The sequence below is a fragment of the Saccostrea cucullata genome, unplaced genomic scaffold (assembly GCF_032062105.1).
Source record: "Saccostrea cucullata isolate Sc308-1 unplaced genomic scaffold, CSIRO_AGI_Scuc_v1 ctg2034, whole genome shotgun sequence".
Classification (NCBI taxonomy): Eukaryota; Metazoa; Mollusca; class Bivalvia; order Ostreida; family Ostreidae; genus Saccostrea; species Saccostrea cuccullata.
Genome location: NW_026922110.1, coordinates 117995 through 138336, shown reverse-complemented (window position 1 = coordinate 138336; position 20342 = coordinate 117995). Strand labels below are relative to the sequence as shown.

General features: G+C 33.4%; 1 protein-coding gene and 1 long non-coding RNA gene across 2 annotated transcripts; both read right to left on the bottom strand.

The window, feature by feature from the left end:
• Positions 1 to 943: 943 nt before the first annotated feature.
• LOC134261207 (uncharacterized) lies at positions 944 to 4531 on the bottom strand. The gene is made up of 3 exons (XR_009990765.1): positions 4096 to 4531; positions 1373 to 1438; positions 944 to 1142 (listed from the first exon to the last, which is right to left on the bottom strand). It is a non-coding gene; the product is annotated as an uncharacterized LOC134261207 (long non-coding RNA).
• A 7493-nt stretch (positions 4532 to 12024) lies between these two features.
• LOC134261210 (cerebellin-2-like) lies at positions 12025 to 12918 on the bottom strand. Its single transcript, XM_062743657.1, has 3 exons — positions 12911 to 12918; positions 12654 to 12811; positions 12025 to 12416 (listed from the first exon to the last, which is right to left on the bottom strand). The coding sequence occupies exons 1-3, from the start codon at positions 12916 to 12918 to the stop codon at positions 12025 to 12027; spliced, it is 558 nt and encodes a 185-aa protein (XP_062599641.1).
• Between the last annotated feature and the right edge of the window lie 7424 nt (positions 12919 to 20342).

Sequence of the window (20342 nt, the reverse complement as noted above, 5' to 3'; positions counted from 1 at the left end):
CCAGCTCAGGGTAAAATTATTAAGTCACCTCGTTAGGTAGGTTGTAAAATCTTTTTCCCAGAAAATTTCATAATATTTGTTGACGAGATAAGATGGATAAAAAAAAAACCATCCTGTCTTGCAATGTAAAAAAAGTTTTGAATTTTAATTAGTCTGTTGGGGGAAGGCAGCCAAATTTGTTTAAATGACCTTATATGCTAAATATTGTGGAATTAATTTTTATTACCACATTGCTTATCAGCATATTCAGATGATCAGTTACATGTATACTATGTTCTTTTAATGGGTATAAATATTTTTAACCATTTGACCTTGACCTTAGACATTGACTGACTTAAAAAAACTTTAACCTTAACCACAACTTTTGAAGTTGGACTAGATTTTCATATTTCACAGGTGTTTTACTTGTGGCAAGACCTTTCTTGGGATACCTCGTGGGAGTCTTCATATAAGCTGCAATGTATGGAGGAATCAGTGTTTCACAATTAATCTTGTTCTCAGTTTTGTTAAAATGTATTCATATATATTCTAAACATACATAACATACTGTGTGAAGCCTGCCAATATAAAACTCTAAATTTGTGAGCCCATGTGGGGGTATATAATAAATCAGTATACCACCTCTCCTGCAGAGAGGGGATATAAAAAGGGAAGAAACTGCTTTGCATAAAACTGCTTTTATAGAAAAAAATAAACAAGACATAAATTGGAATGTATGCTTCACTTAAACAGTGACATTTTTTGAAAATACAAGAAATCAATTTAGAATACACATATTCTCTAAGGAAAACAGATGCCCTGCTTAAAAAAATTTTTGCTAAAATGTGTTCCTTCATATTCTCTCATTTGATGTAAGCTTGGTTTCCTTGAATTCACATTTCTTTATGTCCTTTTGTGTAAGTTTGAAAAGTAGCTCAGCCTTGCAGTATTGATTTGCTGTGGATTTTAGTAATGATCATTAGAAAACCCTCTCTATGTCCATCTTGCACCAGTGACAACTTTTACTGGATCCTCTTTTCTTTCTGTTATTTTTCCTACTTTGTAATATTCATGTAAAATTTACTTCCAGTCCACTGTGAAATTTTTTTTTTTTTGGGGGGGGGGGGGGGGGGTTGTATGTCCTCTGCTCTGGTCATCTCTATCTGTTCACATGAAAATAAAAAAAAATAACATTAATTTTTGGTCACTGTGGATAAAAATTCATTTAAAAATTGTTTCAAAAACTTAAAACTGGAATCTTAAAATTTTGCTATATATATAAAACATATACATTTTCAACCTATAAACATTATTATCTCCCTTTATGCATTGTTGTGGCAATCATGTCTTAAGTCACCATGAATCCATGCAACTTAATACACACTACATGTACCTGTGTGGTCTCCTTGCTAGAGGATCTGTAATCCTGAGAATCTTCATTAGGAAAATCTTGCAAGGGCTGCAATGATCAATTTAAAATTATTTTTTAATTTGAAAGTTTGGGTTAAAATCCTGAACATCATATATATATTACATGTACCTTATATTTACATGTTATCCTGAAAAATTTTCTGAATCAAGAGGAATGATTGATAAAGGAGTGGATGTAATGTTGTCATCAAGCATTTTTTTTTCAATTTACATATAAAGCTTTTCTGCAGTTTGGACAAATTGCCAGAGATATAGAGACTAAGAGTAGAAATGAATTTGACAACAATTAATTTCTAAAGTGGAAAATAAAATGTATTTATATAATCATAAATTAATTGTAATAAAAACATACATGTTTTATGGATACTAACGTAATGTGGTACAATTTATTTTGTTCTTTAATGCGACTATTTTTAATTTGTACAATATGTCCTTGACATGTTAAGTACACAGCATCAGACTGATCTCATCTGTACAGATCAATATTTTCAAACTAAAACTATTCATATTTAAAATGTGTGCAAGATTGATATGCCTGCAATATATAGCTGAAAAACAGTGATCAGTAAAATAAAATTATGAGACAGAAAGCTGCATCTTGGAAAGTACAAATGGAGTTGCCATATTCTCCCTTACCAAACTGATATGTTTGCTGCAGGCCTGCAGCAAGTCTGCTGCAAGCTTGCAGCAAACAAAATTGTTCGCAGGAAGAAAATTTTCTTCTTCGCAGATGATTGCCGCTAGCTGCGATCTTGCGGCAAACATTGCAGCAATTGCTGCAAGCTTGCAGCAAATTCGCAGGAACCCAACATGTTTGCAGGAACATTGCAAGAAACATACACGCCAATTTAATGTTCGCAGCAAGTTCGCAGGAAACATTTCATTATTCAAACGTTTGCAGGAAGTTCGCAAGAACAGTAAACAAGTCAAATCAGCCAATGAAACGCAGATTGTACTGGGTCAACATAAAACTGGCCATTTTGAAATGTTGGAATTGAAGTTGTACACGTTTCTGTATTTTGTTACGAATATACATCGTTTTGAATGATTAAAAGTGCCAAACTCTGGATGTAGGTGTTCATTCTATCCATGATATCTAATTGGTAAGAAATGATTTTGATTTATTTTGATATTTGTAAGAATATTTCGTAAAAGCACGTTTGAGTAATTGGTGTAAATGCTAGGTCAAACCTAAATCTGTTTCTTATGAATTTCTGTCCTCTTTTTGATATCATATGTATATACTTCTTAAAAGTATTAATGGACCCAAATCAGTTAAATGTTTTCATATTAATTAGTAAATGTGTAATCACTGAAATATTCATTAAAAATTATATGTAAAGTTCTTAAAGTTCTGTTCATATAAAAAGCTATCATGCACTTTAATTTTAAAAAGGTATGAAAACTTTGTCTAGGAACATAAGGAGAGCCTATCATAACTTCATAAAACTGCATTATTTCAGAAACATGTGGTGGATTTTCTCTAAACTTAACAGATTTAGGTCAGGACAAAGGCTTTCTGTGAACTTGCTGCTTGTACAAAGGAATGTGCCAAAACCATAAGGAAATTGTTTGCTGCAAGTTAGCAGCAATGTTTGCTGCAAGCTTGCAGCAATGTTTGCGGCAAGCTTGCAGCAATGTTTGCGGCAGGCTTGCAGCAATGTTTGCCGCAAGCTTGCAGCAAGGTTTCCTTATTTGGAAAATCCAATGTTTGCTGCAGACTTGCAGCAAACCTCATTTGCATGGTAAAATGTTTGCAGCAAGCTTGCTGCAGACTTGCCGCTAACTTGCTGCAAACACCAAGGCTTTGTATAGACTGTCATGCTTTCTTTGGCTACATTGCCGCAAGCTTGCAGCAATGTCTGCAGCAAGCTTGCAGCAATGTTTGCTGCAGACTTGCAGCAAATATTTGCAGGAAGGCAATATTTTCGGTAAGGGCTAACACCCCTGGATAGATTTCTTTTCCTACTTTACAATACATCACCTTGCAGAGCAAATAAATTCATTGTATCAAGGTCCCAAAAATGATTTCACAATAGTATGACAAAGTATATGTACTTAGATCTAGAACACTATTAGCATTTGTAAATCTGTGTGTCTGCATGTACTTTCATAATTTTACTTACACTTTTTTAATCAATTCTTTAAAATATTCTACAGTCCTGATATTGCTTAAAATTTCAAAAAATCTAACACACTATTCAGTTATCATTGTCAGAAGTCAAAGGTTTAATATTTCCGAGGTATGATTTCTACAAATCCTGTTTGTAAAAATAGATTGGACACAAGCATATTATAATTTGGAAAAATAAATTCATACAAACAATTTTCTTCAAATATACTGAATTTTATAGAAAATAAAATACCAGTACCCAAAACGGGCACATATATTGCACAGTAGTATTTGATTCAATGTCATGTACATGTAATATGTGCAACTGTGCATCCAAGTTTTCATGGTTTTGTTTGTTTTTATTGTCTTATATATCATTATACAGTCAGATACCTAATCCGAGATTCCTCTGACTCTAACCCCTGCTTTTATATTGTAACTTGTGCGCACAAGTCACAATATAAAAGCAGGGGTTAGAGTCAGAGGAATCTCGGATTATCAGTTACCATGCAGGTGCACACATGTAGGTACATGTGATACCTGAATAGAATTATGAATAAAAAAATACTTACACATTGTAATCGGGATCGGTCGGGGACTTCCACACCACTACATGTATCTCTCGATCTCTATTTCAAAGACATCTTGAAGGGAACAGCTAAAATCCTCTCGGCCTTCGCCCCCATACCACCCTGATTTCCTCATATTTTCTTTTCTACGAGTAGCTATACGTGAAATACTCATCATGTCCATCATGTCCAGATCAACTCTTTGGCTTTTCTTAAAGATTATCCCAACTTTGTCAACTGTTTTTCATCAAATTCTGAGTCTCTTGAGGTAGAATTTTCATGAACAAGATGTTTCAAAACAAGAAGAAAAACTGCAGATTTCATTGTCTGCCATCTTGTTTACAATTTACACATTTTGTATTCTTCAATGCCGAAGAGCTCCAACAAGGGAAATAACTCGGATAGAGAAAAAGCACATTTAGACCAACTTTATAGTGTAATAAAACGTTTATTTTTCATTTACCCATAAATGTTTTAAATGATATTTGCAAAATAACATTTCTTGAATCTAAATCTCCCTACTAGGAATTTTCACATCACTTGTCAAAGTCTTTAAATATTAAGTCTAACAAGGGAGGTAACGAGGACTAATTATTCATTTTTTGGGCATCAGAAAATTAGAAATTGTAAAATTTTTGTGACCTTGGCTATTTTTTACATAGTTTTGATTGTCATGAAGGATATAAAAAAATATGAACATAAACAGCTTTGTCTAGTAAATATTTTTTTTTATATTATTGATAAATAGCAAAATCCACTATAATTTACACCTTCTAGTCCCGTTTCCATGGCAACCGGATAAACTACCATGCTTTCTTTCATATAGTCAATCTTTTCATTCATTGAAGTTTCAGTAAGAAAAAAATTAGCTGAATCGAAGACATCGCATGGCCACGTCATTTTGATATTTACGTAGAATTGGTATTAATAATTTGCATAGCACATACAAGTAACTCGTTTGAAATGACGAAATTTGAAAACCTGCGTTAAAACCTTTATGTTTGTCTTGTTGACCATTGAAAAAATGCACAAGAAGCACCGGAAGGGTTGTAATAATGAAGGCAATTATTACTATCGACTTATTTTTGGGAAATATTGATATGACAAAGACGAAACCGGTCATGAAGGAATTTCAAGAAAAAAGTACACGAATATTATTACTAATAGTTACTTAATGTTTTTGTGACAGGGTACGGTATGATACCTGGTTAGTAAATTTCATACCTCAACGTATTATCTTTGGTTTATAAATTCCATTGCAAATTGGTGCACATGTTTTTGACGTCGCAATTAGCATTTAAAATACATGTGAGAAAAATAATTTGTATGATTTTTCTGCATGGAATATCTTTTTTTTTCAGGAAAATCACAGGGCAAGATTTGTATGGGAACCATAACTTGTTATACCCACACTTTCTAAAGAAAGTTCGGGTATATTATTGTTACTCATGTCCGTCCGTCCGTCTGACCGTCCGTCCGTCCGTCTGTCACACTTTTCTTCCCCGAACTCCTCCTAAATTTTACACAGTAGCCTAATTATCTTTTGGTAGATGGTTGGTATTTGTAGATGTGCAGTAAGGTTTCGAAATTTTGATTTTGCTTCGGGGGTCAAATGGGGGTCGAAAAATGATGTTTTTTATGCAAAAAGCCCCGTCTTTCCTGAACTCCTCCTACATTTTACTCAGTGGCCTAATCATCTTTGGGAGCTGGTTGGTGGTGTCATGTAGATGTGCAGTAAGGTTTCGGATTTTTTATTTTGCCCGGGGGGGTCCAATGGGGGTCGAAAATGACGTTTTTTTATGCAAACTGCTCCGTCTTCCCTGAACTCCTCCTACATTTAACATAGTAGCCTAATCATCTTTTGGGAGTTGGTTGGTGGTGTCATGTACACTGTAGATGTGCAGTAAGGTTTCGGAATTTAGATTTTGCCCCGGGGGGCCAAATGAGGGTCGTAAAATGATGTTTTTATGCAAAATGCCCCGTCTTCCCTGAACTCCTCCTACATTTTACTCAGTAGCCTAATCATCTTTTGGGAGATGGTTGGTGGTGTTATGTAGATGTGCAGTAAGGTTTCGGAATTTTGATTTGCCCCGGGGGTCAAATGGGGGTCGAAAAATGATGTTTTTTATGCAAAAATCCCCGTCTTCCCTGAACTCCTCCTATATTTTACTTAGCAGTCTAATCATCTTTTAGGAGAGTTAAATATTTTGAAAATTAGGTAAAACATCAACGTCAAGGGGTAAAAACATCATCGCATGCTGGGAAACATCTTGAATTCTTAATAGTAATTAATGTACATGTAAAGCAAATGCTACATTTTTGAAAAGTAGGTTAAGCTTCAAGGTCAAGGTCACAGAGTCAAAAGTCATGATTTATTTGGAAAGGTCTTATCACAGGTAATAATATACATGCATGTATCATATGAATGCCCTAACTTTTCTCTTTCAAAATGATGAATTAAAAACATATAATTTTTTGCAAGTAGGTCAAACTCCAAGGTCACGGGTAAAAAAAATCATGCCATTGTCACAGGTAAATACAAATACATATGTTTAATATGAATGCCTTGTCTCTTCTTATTCAATAGATATGACTGTGATGACCAAGGTTAAATTTATTGAGACAGATGGACAGACTGACATACAAATGTACATATTTCTATGTGAATTAGTTAAAATTGGCCTAGTGGTTCTAGAGAAGAAGTTAAAAATGTAAAATCTTTCCAGACAAACAGATGGACGGCAGACGTTATGTGATAAGGAAACAAGAAAAGCTCAAATGAGTATTTTGAAAGGGTTACCATGGTTACAGTATTTGAAAAAAATCTTTTTTTCATGCAATTTTTTGAGAAGCTGAAAATGTGTGACATATATCCATTGTTAAAAAATTGAACATTTCAGAAAACAGTATGATTGAAAATAGTTAATCAAGGTGTTTTGAGTAGCAAAATAAAACTAGTAAACTTTTATAGCTAATTCAACCACAGAACTTAGTCAATTTTAAGATGCACAACCTGTTCAACTCTTATATTAATTATTTTAAAAATATATCATCATTTCTGATTAATGAGAGAACAAGAGATATGACCAACATGTTCATGTCTTATATTTTCTTAGTAATTTGTTTGTTTATTGTGAAAACATCTCTCTCGGCAATGTTTCCCTCATATGGAGACACCACCACTTAAATATAATAAAGACAAGATGTGTTTGTGAAACACTGATGCCCCCGTATGGCAGCCTATGGTGAGGGTCGAAGTTTCTAAAATGTATGTCAAACTCAAAGGTCAAAGTCAAAGGGTTAAAATTGTTGGTATCAAAAAAAATGTCTTGTCACAAGGAACACACATGTGAAATAAGAAATCCCTAGTACTTCCTGTTCAAAAGTTATTTGCTAAGGTCAATTTTTTTTTTAAAGTGGGTCAAAATCTATGGTCAAGGTCAGACATATTTATACCTGTTGAAAGTTCACAATGATACACAATGTTAAGCATGAAATCTCCAGCACCTACTGATCAAAATTTAGGCCAAGTTTAAAGTTTGATATTTTTCTTGTAAAAATGGAAAAAATCCAAGGACAAGGTCAAGAGATCAAGAGGTCAAAATTGGTGGTACCCAAGTAAAAGGTCTTGTCACAAGGAATTAACCTATGAAATGTGGAAGCAATGTGTAGAGCCCATGCAACTTAAAACTTATGGGCAAGGTTAAAGTTTCTGCGGACAAACAGACAGACATAATATAAACACTAGAAACAAAATATGTATGTAGCCAAATGGAAAAAAATCTACTATTTTGGAGCCACAAGATCGATTGTAATTTCAGGGTTAGGGAGATTGGATCCCCATTTGGAATTTGTTTTGTTATTTGAAAAAGAATGTATACTGAAGCAAATAAAAAATGACTTTGGACATCCTCCCCCTTAGAAAACATTGACCCAACGACCCCACTATCATTGTTTTTATTTTGTTGATTTGTTTTCAGTTTGTTTTGTTTTTTGTTTTGTTTTTTTTTTTTTGCTTATCAGGATATTTTGGGCTGGATATTTTTTTACTGAGGTGTGAACCCCCTCCCACCTCACGAAAAAAATCTGGATCTACACCAGTAACTGAATGTCACATCGACAACGGGAGATAACTTCACAATGTGAAATTCGCCTACTGTGGCATGCGATGATCTTTGACCCTATTTGAACTTTAACCTAATCATTTGCATTTCGGTTTATTTTACTCCAATCTATACTTTAACTTGTACTTACCGACTGTCATAGGTCCTGTCAACTTCATGAAATATAATCCAATTAAAACACAAAATGAATTATTTCAATACACACCAAACTGTACCATGTGATATCCCATTCGGCAAACCCTGGCTGATTCAATCGCCTTATCAGATGAAGTGGGAATCGGCCTAGGTGTGTCGAGTGGTTCTTAATCTAAAAATATGATAATGGGTGACACAACCCAATGTGATGTAGAAATTTTCCAAAAGGTGTCTACATTTAAACATGTATAACAAAGTACAAGAACAATTTTAAATTAATTCAATAAAAAATGATGTTTTAACTTTTCCATCTAGCCTATTTAAAAAAAACGCACGTGCCGTGTGTTTGTGGTGTCGGGGGGGGGGGGGGTATTAGTAAATTTAATCAAAGTACTGAAAGTACTGGGAAGCGCTAAGCATGGTTCAACTAAATCCGCCTCCTGATCGCCTTGACTGTTACGTTAAATAACATCGAATGTCAGTTGTGTTACTACAACAAAGTCTTAAAAAATGCAAAAAAAAAAATAATAATAAAATAAAAAAAAATAACAAAGAGAATCTAATTTACTATCTCTGTGCAATTTTATTAAAGAAAGTGATTTACTTTTTAAACCTTTCTTTGTTGTCGCACCATAGGACAGTAACACTGTTACCCATCCGAAGAACAAGATTACCTGTGTTGAATTATGGATCCAGGTTTCTGCGATAAAATTGAATTTATATCAATGTTACAGTTCGAATTTTTTTTCTTCTGACTTATCTCATTTCAGATAATGTATATAGCTCTGCATTAGCTGGAAAGTTGTCAATTAACGATTTGTAATATGACTTATTTTGTTTAAACTGTTTTTAGTGTATTTTAATTTTTTCTCCACTTCATAAACATTTATAAAGTTATAATTCATATAAATAAGGTTTTACAAAATAAAAATTTCTAGCACAGGAGCTTGTAATATATACACACAAGCATTACAAGTTTCAGGGTATATAAACAACGAATAAAAATTGAACTTTTAAATTTTATTTTGAATATGCTACACTTGAATAACATGATAACAATATTTTTTTTCAATATTTCACATTTATTGTGATACCAATCCAACCTCGTGCAGCACGTTGCTATCATCATTGTATAACAAAAATCCCCGAAGCCTTTACTTCATTTTTTCAGATTACTTTGCTACATGTATATATCAATTTTGGGTATAAAGATATTGCATTTTTCTTTTTGTCATTTTGATGAAAAACCATTATTATCCTTCACACAGGTACTTGTGGACAAGACCACCCCTCCTCGATATTCACCCCCAGGGCTTGTTGGACATTTTTTTTTCACAAATTATATTTATTACACTTATTCATCATGTGTACAATATGAAAAGAGTTCTGTCCACAAGTCCATGTGACCCTTCATCTCTGACTCTCACACACGTGAATTATAGTTTATTTTACCGAAATTTGAAAAAAAAAAGTTTGGCCATTCTGTTTCTAGTGTTACATTTGAAGCCGATTTGTAAATATTTCTTTTTAAAATAAAATGTTAAATCAAATACTCTTCTACTTAGAAAAAAAAATATCAAATAAAAATTCGTTCGCATTTTTCTTGAACTCATTTTGGCGAAAATACATGTACTTTAAAATGCTTCAATTTCTTACTATCATGTAAAACAGACTGAAAAGAATGAAATAGCCACAACACCCAAGCGTTCAGTGAAAAGGATTTTTTGCATCAAAATATTTTGTTACAGATAAAAACTACAAAACAAGTATAGACTCTATATAAATGCGTTCAAGTTTGTGCTATTAATTTGATGCTGTGAATCATTATCATTGATAGCCCTCTGCGTAATGCAAACTTGTGTGATAATAAAAATCCTCGTTTGTATTTACATTCAATTTGTTTGAAATAAAGGCGTATGCAGAGGAGGGCGTGAAAAATTATGTGATGAAACTACAAAATGTAGATACAAACTAGATATCTAGCTATAGTTAAACAATTTTTTATGGAATTATACTTCTAAAAGATTTAATTCCACTTTGATTTCTTAATACTCATTGAAATCTTAATGAGATTTTTAAATACACGTGCGCATATATCTTTTTTCGGTACTTGTATCAATAAATGAACATGTATCAAATGGACATTTAGTTTTTCGAATTACCACTGCAGAAATAAGATTTGTGACATAATTAGTGTTTGCCAGTACTTATTTCAAAATACGCACCATATTGTTCAAAGATAAAAACGCCCAAGGATATCCACTTAACCATTAAAAATATATATATAATAATCACCTTTAGAAAGAATCATATTACACCACGGAGATAATTTAGGTCAACAATAGTAGCCCTTGCAAAGGCATTGCAGAACCCATTTGTTTACATAATTATGTTATTATTATTATTATTTATAGAGGGATCTTAGTGCTAAATGGATATTAAGTACAGATACGAAATTTGAACAAGAATAGCAGCCATGTAAAGAATATACATAATAAATATTCATGCTAAGTTTAAAATCCTACAATTCTACATAGATAACACTTTGCATCACGCGATATGCTGTATATACCGGTATACTAACTGAACGAACGTTTTTATCTAATCGTGAAATCTCACACATTCAATTTCTGCATGCTTTTTTCCATATATATCATAAATGAAATGATTGTATAATAGAATTCATTTTAACATCTCACGGGTAGACGATCTGTCCTTTCAAAACAACTAGGTATGTAGCATAATTATATTAACTAGTCGAGTAAGTTGACTAGCAACTATGGTATTGAATGCAGCCCTGATATATGCGGTCGGTAGAGGGCGTTGATAAAAAGATCGTGAAAATATCTGAGACACCCTATAAAGCACTTGCGCATGCGCGCTTAGCGCTTAAAAAGTTCCTATTATGAGCAAAATATTTATCAAAATCAAATTCTGTTTTTTCAGACTGGTAATGATTTAAGTATATAAAATACATATAAGAGGTTCTGAGTCATAAGTCATATATGGTCACAGGGTCTGAGAATTTCATACTCATTTTGACGAATACATGTTCAGCGTAAATTATAGAATAATTTTGACTTTTCCCTTGGAAAGCCCAAGCTGTAGGAGTGTTTATCTAGAGGCAAACACCTTAGTGCGGGTGTTACTGTCTCATGACAGCATCTAGTTCTTTCATTTTACAGACACGTGCCATATATCACCCGGGGAAAATGGCAGTGAGTTGATAAAATAAAAGCACTTTTTACAATCAAACTTCGATTTATATCATCTATTTAATTTTAATATTTTAAAAGTTTTTTACCTCACTTTTAGATATGTAATTATTGACAGAATGCCATCTGCAATGTTTAGAGATAATTTAGGAATTTTTGAGGATGGCTGAGAAAAGTAAATAATTGTCATCTGATGTTAAAAAAATAATTTTAGAAAATGAGAGATATAGATTTCTGATGCACTCAACATTTTCCAATTTAACAGTTTCAAATGGTTACGATGTTAAAAGGAGGGGAACGCAGAAAACAAAGCAGACGATTATGGATTCATTATTCTAGAGATAAAAGATCTTTAGTGGATTTTAATAATTTAAAACTCTTCTTAATGATTTGATCAACTGATTTAATCAGGACATTTCTCAAACTTCGATGTCTTTAATTGATTCCATGCTTTAGAGTTATAAGTAAATGCCAGAGAAGCTACACCAATGTCCACCATAAGCATATTTGCCATCGTTTGATCTGATCCATACTTTATCTCGTTTCTTCATTTTTATGTTGGCATTATTTGATGTCATAACATAGCCAGTGAGGCCTCTGCCATCCGCTTGGTTATAAGCAATGAGTTTACCGCCGTGTACAAGCTCACTGACAAAGTAAGTACTGCCCGCAGACATTATAGTCCAGCTAAAAGTATAGACACCATCCTCAGGGGCGGTAAACACGCCAGTCTTCTTATCATAACCATTTCCTTCATTCAAGGTTACCTTGTCAAATATCACTGTCTGTTGACTTCCCATGTTTTCCAACGTTTTGGTTAGTGACGCTTGAAAAGCAATTGATCTTTTCCCTGCAATTAAAATAAGAAATTTTCAATGTTAAATCCTATCATTCTCAAGTCGTATTTTATAACTCTTAGAGCCAGTCTATTTATTTATTTTTTCCTCAAATAGAACTTTGATAACAAAATAAGGAAAATGTCTACTTTGAAATTACTTTGGAATACTGTTCTTTAATCTGCATATGTATCACTGAAATTATTAAATAGTAATAAACCGACTTGAAAGTTTAAGATAAAGTTCTGTACCTTTAATGCCATCTTTACAGCTTAGGTTTTGATATCCAAGTCCAGTACAGATGGTCCGGTAGTTGTTGTATTTGGTAACGATCTGCTGTGGTGTCTCCTTAATGGAACCAAACACGGCAGTGACCAAGATCAGCAGCAGTACAAATCCATTGTGGAAACTAAGTTATATTATACATGATACATTATATCATATTATATTATATCATATTATAGAGCTTAAAAGAATCAAAAATATATATAGAAAAAAGCAAATATACCTTTTCATTTTCTCCGTTTTGTGTATGTCACAAATTGAAAAAAATATGAAAAATGAAGTATAATCGGGGGTATTAAAATATATGAAGCATGTAAATACCTATAGGTAATCACGACACAAGTATCAAATTTCAAAGAACAATCATGCAATACTGTAATTTAGGTGGTGAAAAAAATGACAAATTTTTACGCTTTGACACAAATCTAGAGGAATAAACATGCTTTATGTGCGCTTTATGTGCGCACAATTTCTAAAACGAGGTAAATTATTAACAAACATCTCGATGAAACAAGAACAACAATAGTCTCGTTAATAGTGATCATTTCGTAAGTTCTATGGTCGATACAATAATCTTGTCCGCAAATACAATATATAAATAAGTAAAATGCTGACTGACTTTTTTGTTGCTTATTCTTAGACCATTATATTTATACCGAAACGAATATTTCCGTTATTTACATGATCACGACCAGCAGCAAACGACGGGTGTGACCGGTTGGCAGGGAATGTTCACTCCTCCATGGCACCTGATCCCACCTCTGATGTCTAGAGGTTCATGTTTGCTCCACTCCTGATTTTTATTGTTTAAATGACTTTTGAGCTTGAAAACTGTTCGTTGTATCCATATATTTCATAAATGAAAAGAAGAAAATACTTGCTTCGCCTTCAACTCGACATTTAAATATCTCGACATATTGTCTATAACATTAGTTACTTCCATTCATATATGACGCCGCTAAATAACCCAAAGCGGTTGAAAAAAGATACTACATAGGCTTACACATCGTTTTCGTATTTGGAAATTTTCTAGAGAAAAATTCAATGGTTACCTTACATCATTTATTCAGTTTTAAGTCATTTCACAAGTTTGACAACCACCCTGTCAGAAAGTACAAACTATTTAAATTCAAATGCTGACTTTTACTCAAATGTTTAGGAAAAGTTATTCTTGAAGAGCATGCACTAAGTACGAACTGTTTCTAGTTTCTAAAACGAAGAAAGCCATTGAAAAGCAAGCTGATGTAACAAAAATTTCATTGAAAGTCACCATTTCGAAAGTTCTACAGGTCCGTATTTTCTCAGAATGCTCCCGAATAGTTTGGTTTACATTGACTTTACACCTTGAATACTGTTCGTAATCTCCATATTGTTTTTTGTTCGTTACAATGACCTTATGAATAAGAACCAAGACCAATCAGTCATTAAGTTGAGTGCTGACCCACGCTTTCAAGCAAAGCAAACATTATTTACACATTGAATTCTCTACAGATTTCTTTACTGGGGATGGACGTCGACTTCAAAAATTCAACCATTACTCGGCACTAAGGGCCATTGAGCAGTGCCAACACCTGACGTGATATGGGGTCTGGGTTTTAAGGTCTCATCCGAAGACCCACAACGAATTTCGAATACCTGCAGAATATTTCTCCTTCCTGTTTATGTTCTTTTTAACCCTACAATTATAATCCTACTGGACACGTTATTGCTGGTCACGTGAGTATAGTAAATAATGAAGACATTAACATTTATTCTAAAAGGGTCTAAATATAGGGAATCTTGATCTTTTAAATGGCGTCATAATTTCATAAAATTAATGGATTCTGTGTAAAATTACGCCAGGCAATGGGCAAAACATGAAAAAAAGAAGACATCGGTACGTTGTCAAAATAGATTAAATGTATCATATGTATGTTAAAATCTCACATTAAGCGATTGTGGGCAAAATGAAAACAAACTATTCTTCTGAGTTCAGTGATTCAGAAGTGAAAAAAAGAAGTATATTTATACGATCAGTGTGTACCACGTTGACATCAAAAAGATGCTTGAGTTTCTGATTGATAATATCTATGTTGTTATTGGAGATCATGTCTTTCAACAATATATTGGTATTCCCATGCATACCAATTACGCCCCGTTATAAGCAGACCTATTTTTGTATTCATATGTACAAAGTGAAAAGAAGAAAACACTTGCTGTGGCCTTCAACTCGACATTTAGATATATTGACGACGTATGTTCAATTAACAATGATAATTTCCATTCTTATGTCGATACGATATATCCTGGTGAACTTGAGGAGAATAAGAAACCATAGAGTTTGACACATCTGTTTCATACTTGGATATCACCTGCATACGGAGTTTATACATCTCAGCTGATTCGATATGCAAGAGCATGTTCTACGCATGAACAATTTCTAAAGCGAGGTAAGTTATTGACAAACAAGATGATGAAACAAGAATATAACAAATCTCGTTAAAAGTAGTCATTTCGTAAGTTCTTTGGTCGATAAAATGACCTTGTTAGCAAATACAGTTTATCATAAATGCTGACAAGAAGGATATGGAGATAACGAACAGTATTCAATCTCAAAGTCCATAAAACAATACAAAACAAAAGCAGAGCAAACACGGACCTCCGAAACATCAGAGGTGGGATCAGGTACATGGAGGAGTGAGCATGTCATGCTGACCGGTCACACCCGCTGTGTGCTCGTTGTCATGATCGTGAAATAACGGAAAAATCCGTCTTCAATCCAGTGTATAAATAATGGACTAACAATTGGTATGAACAACGTCAATCAGGATTTGACTCAATGATAAATTGTATTTGCTGACAAGGTCATTGTATCGACCATAGAACTTACGAAATGATGAATTCAGAGTACTTCTGTGTGCAATCAGAATCTGTTTTAACAAAATAATTTTGCAAATGACTAATGACGAGGTAAGTAAATTTACGAGTTCCATTTTTATTGGAAAAGCAGCTGTCAATGATATCAAAAAGCCTGAATTTTAATATATCGTGGGGAATGTTGTAATGTATAACGCTGAAAAGTTTTTAAGCTGTTGATTTTGGTAAAAATCTTGTGATTTCAAATTGTCTAAAAGTTCTATTGATTTTTTTTAGTATCCATATCTGATTCACACCACTTCTTGAATATATGGTAGCACAGTACTCTTGAAGTTTTTCCTTCACTACTGTCAGTATCTTAGTTAGGAGTAACGAAAGTGGCTTGGTTGAACATTTACTGGAACCCGCAATGTATCTTTGTTTATAAGGATTCTTATGAAGTTTCGGAATCCAATATATATAAGGTATAAGGTCATATTACAAACGTTTTTCATACAAATTGTTAATCCAGAATTTATACAATTTTTTGACGACGGATTTTCCCATTATTTCCCGATCATGACAAAGAGCACTTGGCGGGTGTTACCGATCGGCAGAGGAAGCTCTCTTCCACATGGTACCTTATCTCACCTCTGATGTTTTGAAGGCCCATGTTTGCTCTGCTCCTATTTTGTTTTGTTTATGAACTTTTGATATTGAATACTGTTGGTTATTTTTACATGTTTCATTATATTGGTCTAACAATTTCACAGTTGACGGGCCTGCCATAAGCATTGTTTGACTGCATCGCCACTCTGCTACCCCACAAGTTATTCTTCATCGTTCAATATCGGCAAAATGGAAATAACCGAAGTTTAGAGGTGCAAGAGTTGCCGCTACTAGTATTTGAAAGACAGAGACACAAGAAGAGTATACATTGTTATTTTTTGTTCAAATTTGGTATGCACTTTTTAAATGTTCCTTATTATTTTGTGTAGTATATATACTGGCTTTATCACTCTGAGGGTACCAAGTAGGCATTTGACAGCAAGATTTAACTATAACTAGTCTTAGTTCTTTGCAATGTCAAAATTGTAGGGTGCGGCCACAATTAGACAATTAGAGATCATGTTACACAGAAAGATACAGAAAAAAGTTAAAATATGAGGAAAAACAACAAGGACCTGATTTTCCCTAGTAGGACAAATATGCAAACATAGGTTGAGACACAATATGGAGAAGAAATTTAATATATAAAAAGAGAAGTAGATTCCATTAAACTATATTCAAATACAAAACTTGCTTAAATTGTGCTGATACGTTTTCAATAATAAAATAGGATGGGACTAATTTCTGGCGAAAATGAATTTAAATGAAATTTCCACAAAGAGAATAGTTTACAACTTCTCGGACATATGTGTTACTTTTATTTTGTGATCAGAAGGGTTAATCTCCTCAAACACTTGTCAAATAGGACAAAAAACACCAATTATGAAATAATGTTGGAAAAATCCCCATAGTATCCATAAAACACTGTAGCATTTCTGATCAAAGAGATTCTGCATGGAGTCCATCTGTTCACTGTTACAAAGGAATATATAGGAAGTATTATTTTAAAAAAATATCTTCTCGAGAGAATAAACGCTGATACAGATCCATCAATTTTCCCAATATTGGAGATAAGATCATTTGCTTCAAACTGCATCCTCTTGCTTCCCTTTCCTTTGGTCCCTTTGTTATTTTCAGAAACTCATTGACTTACTTAAACTTAAGCCATTTGTTGGCCACGTCCGATTTTAATTCATAAGTGAAACCATTTCGTGTGTACTTACAATATCTTTCAAGTTTATAATTGTGTATATAAATTAAAGCAATTGATGTTTTTAAACATACGAGGGTTGTCCGTAAAGTTCGTGGACAAGCTAAAAATGAAATAAAACTTGTGTTATTGATATTCATTATTAGCCTATTTCTAATCCTTTACTAAATGTGAATTGAAAAATGCAAAATTTAATTCAATTTCAAATGTATAATTTCAATTATGGCTTCATAATTAGACTTGGAATGGAGACTCGGAGCACCGCAAAATTTTAATTGAAAAATTAATTATCACTTTATAAATTTTATTTGTATTATATAAAATTCCGCAAAAATCTGGAAGAATTTTATATCATGAAGTTGACAGAAGTTAACTCGTCAAACCTGCAAAATTTGAACGTTCAAAGTTTCAAAATGGCTAAGCAATCAAAGTTAGACCATATTAAGACAGGATCGGAGTTTTTCAAAAAAAGGACATTTTCGCAATAGGTGGAGCAGTGAGCAGTGATAAAATGTTGCATAGACATCCGGAAAACACCTATCGAGACCGATATATTCTGTACACAGTCGGGAAACATATTCAAAGAAGCTGTTTATTAGTATTTAAGTGGCATATAGTGTTTTCGGACGGAAGGAACAGTTTACAGGATGACATGCTTGAAGGAAAACCATCATTCCGAGATTTCGGTGCTGTATAAAATAAATTTCGAAACGTGACTTTGCTGTATTCCCGTAAAAAATCGTCTTTACACGGACAGAGGTTGGATGATTGCAGAATATGAAGCAGGCATTGTTAAATGTTATTTTGCGCATGAAACCTGAACACTTTGTGCACATTTTTATGACCGTTTAAAGCGACAAGAGAAATGCATAGAGTAACACGGTGACTATGTTGAGAAAAGTTACATGTGCTCGTATTAAGCTTTTGACGTTGGGTAACGTCATATATTTTCTTTTTAATGCTCCGGGTATGAGTGTATGTCTTTCTTGTATCTAATAAAAATATAAATATTTGTGCTTTGTTTTTGTCAAAAAACTTCCATATTTATGAAATGAAACATGAATTTAATGAAAATAATAGTTGTATATATTTTATCAATGTTTGTCAGTAATCATTAATGTTGTCCACGAACTTTACGGACAACCCTCGTACAGCTGTTATCGTACTCCAGAATACCTGGAATTTGTTTTTAGTTTGTGATGTCCATTATTTTTCATGTGAAACTATTAATTAAGGTCTTCCAACGGAAGACCTTATTGTTTTCGTTCGGTTTCTTTTTCCCTATTATTAAGGTTCTCTGTTTCCAACGGAAGACCTTATTGTTTTCGTTTGGTTTCTTTTTCCCTATTATTCTTTTTTTTCTTACCGATTTTGTGCACGCGAGTTCTCGAAAACGGCTCGGTCAATTTTCACGAAACTTTCAGATCTGATAGATATTGGTCTGAACCTTATTGGAAATTCTTTATACTTACGATTTCTCTTCCGGTCGTGAGATATGGACGATTTACTTACTGATTTTCAGAGGGTCAGGTTGTCCGGGCAGTCACTAAAAAACGAATGAAGATATTGACTTGAGATTTTTCCAGCGCAAAAGGCGTTGAAGCCCACCTGAGCTGAAAAACAAGCTCGGAAATATCTCGCAAAATTTAACACGTTTTCTCTGATATCTTTATACCTGTCAATAATTTGTTAAAAGATATATAATAAAAGTAGTGCAGAATTCTATTTTCTTTCATTTGGTATGAAGAAAAGGGATGTGGCCCCTCAAATACAGGGCAAAGAGGGGCCAAAAGACTTTCATCTATAACTCTTTATTCATCAATTTTTTGTTATAAATAACTGAAGCAAAAATGTTTATCATAACAATCTGCATCAATGCATTGTAAAATTGTGATCATATGGTACGTAATTAGGGGCCATAAGGGACAAAAATGCTTAATCTTGGATTCTTTATATCTTCAAAAGGGGAAATATTTTGATAAGCGTTATCGAATAAAAGATGATTAGAGTCGTCTTTTAAACATTATACAACCATTCTATATATATGCAAAAATATCCCATTAAGGATATAAAGGGGTTGCCCATAATTTTTTTCTATCCTACATAGCTCGAAAACGAAAAGAAATATCTGGATAATTGTTGAACAAAAAAAAAATCATTAAATTAAACAAATTATCATTGGATAGGAAAAAAGGGTCTGACTCCTCAAATAAGGGGCCCTTAGGGGCGAAAAGACTTTCATCCATCACTACATGTATTTTTATAGGAAGTAAAACAATTTAATCAAATTTATCAAAGGAGAGAATTCTTGATATCATTAAGATCTAACAACGATCAAAGTCAAAACCATATCTTATTAAAAAAAATCGGACGGAAGACCTACTCGTTGCTCGCAACGAGATCTCATCTAGTTATTATTTTTTTTTCTTACCAATTTTTGTGCAAGCGAGTTCTCGGAAACTTTCTGATCTGATAGATATTGGTCTGAACCTTATTGGAAATTTTTTATATGTACGAATGAAGATGTTGAGTTGAGATTTTCAGTGAAGGTAGAGGAAGGATTGCTGAATTGCTTTTTTGAGTCTATATCTTTCCAGCGCAAAAGGCGTTGAAGCTCGCATGAGCTCGTTATTAAGGTCTTCCGTCTCCAACGGAAGACCTTATTGTTTTCGTTCGCTTTCTTTTTCCCTATTATTATTATTTTTTTTCTTACCGATTTTGTGCACGCGATTTCTCGAAAACGGCTCGGTCGATTTTCACCAAACTTTCAGATCTGATAGATATTCATCTGAACCTTGTCGGAAATTTTCGTCGTTGATGACGTCTCTTCCGGTCGTGAGATATGGCCGATTTTCTGATTTTTAGAGGGTCGGCTTGTCCTGAGATCTCCTCCTAAACGACTTAAGATATCGACTTGAGATTTTCAGTGAAGATAGAGGAAGGATAGTAGATGTGACATTTTGCATATACAAAAGCTTTCCAGGTAAAAAGGCATCGACGC

Bases quoted from the DNA above. Each gene is read 5' to 3' on its own strand.
- LOC134261210 (XM_062743657.1), bottom strand. The intron at 12,417-12,653 runs GTACAGAACTTT...TTTTAATTGCAG, and splicing joins CTGTAAAGATGGCATTAAAG to GGAAAAGATCAATTGCTTTT.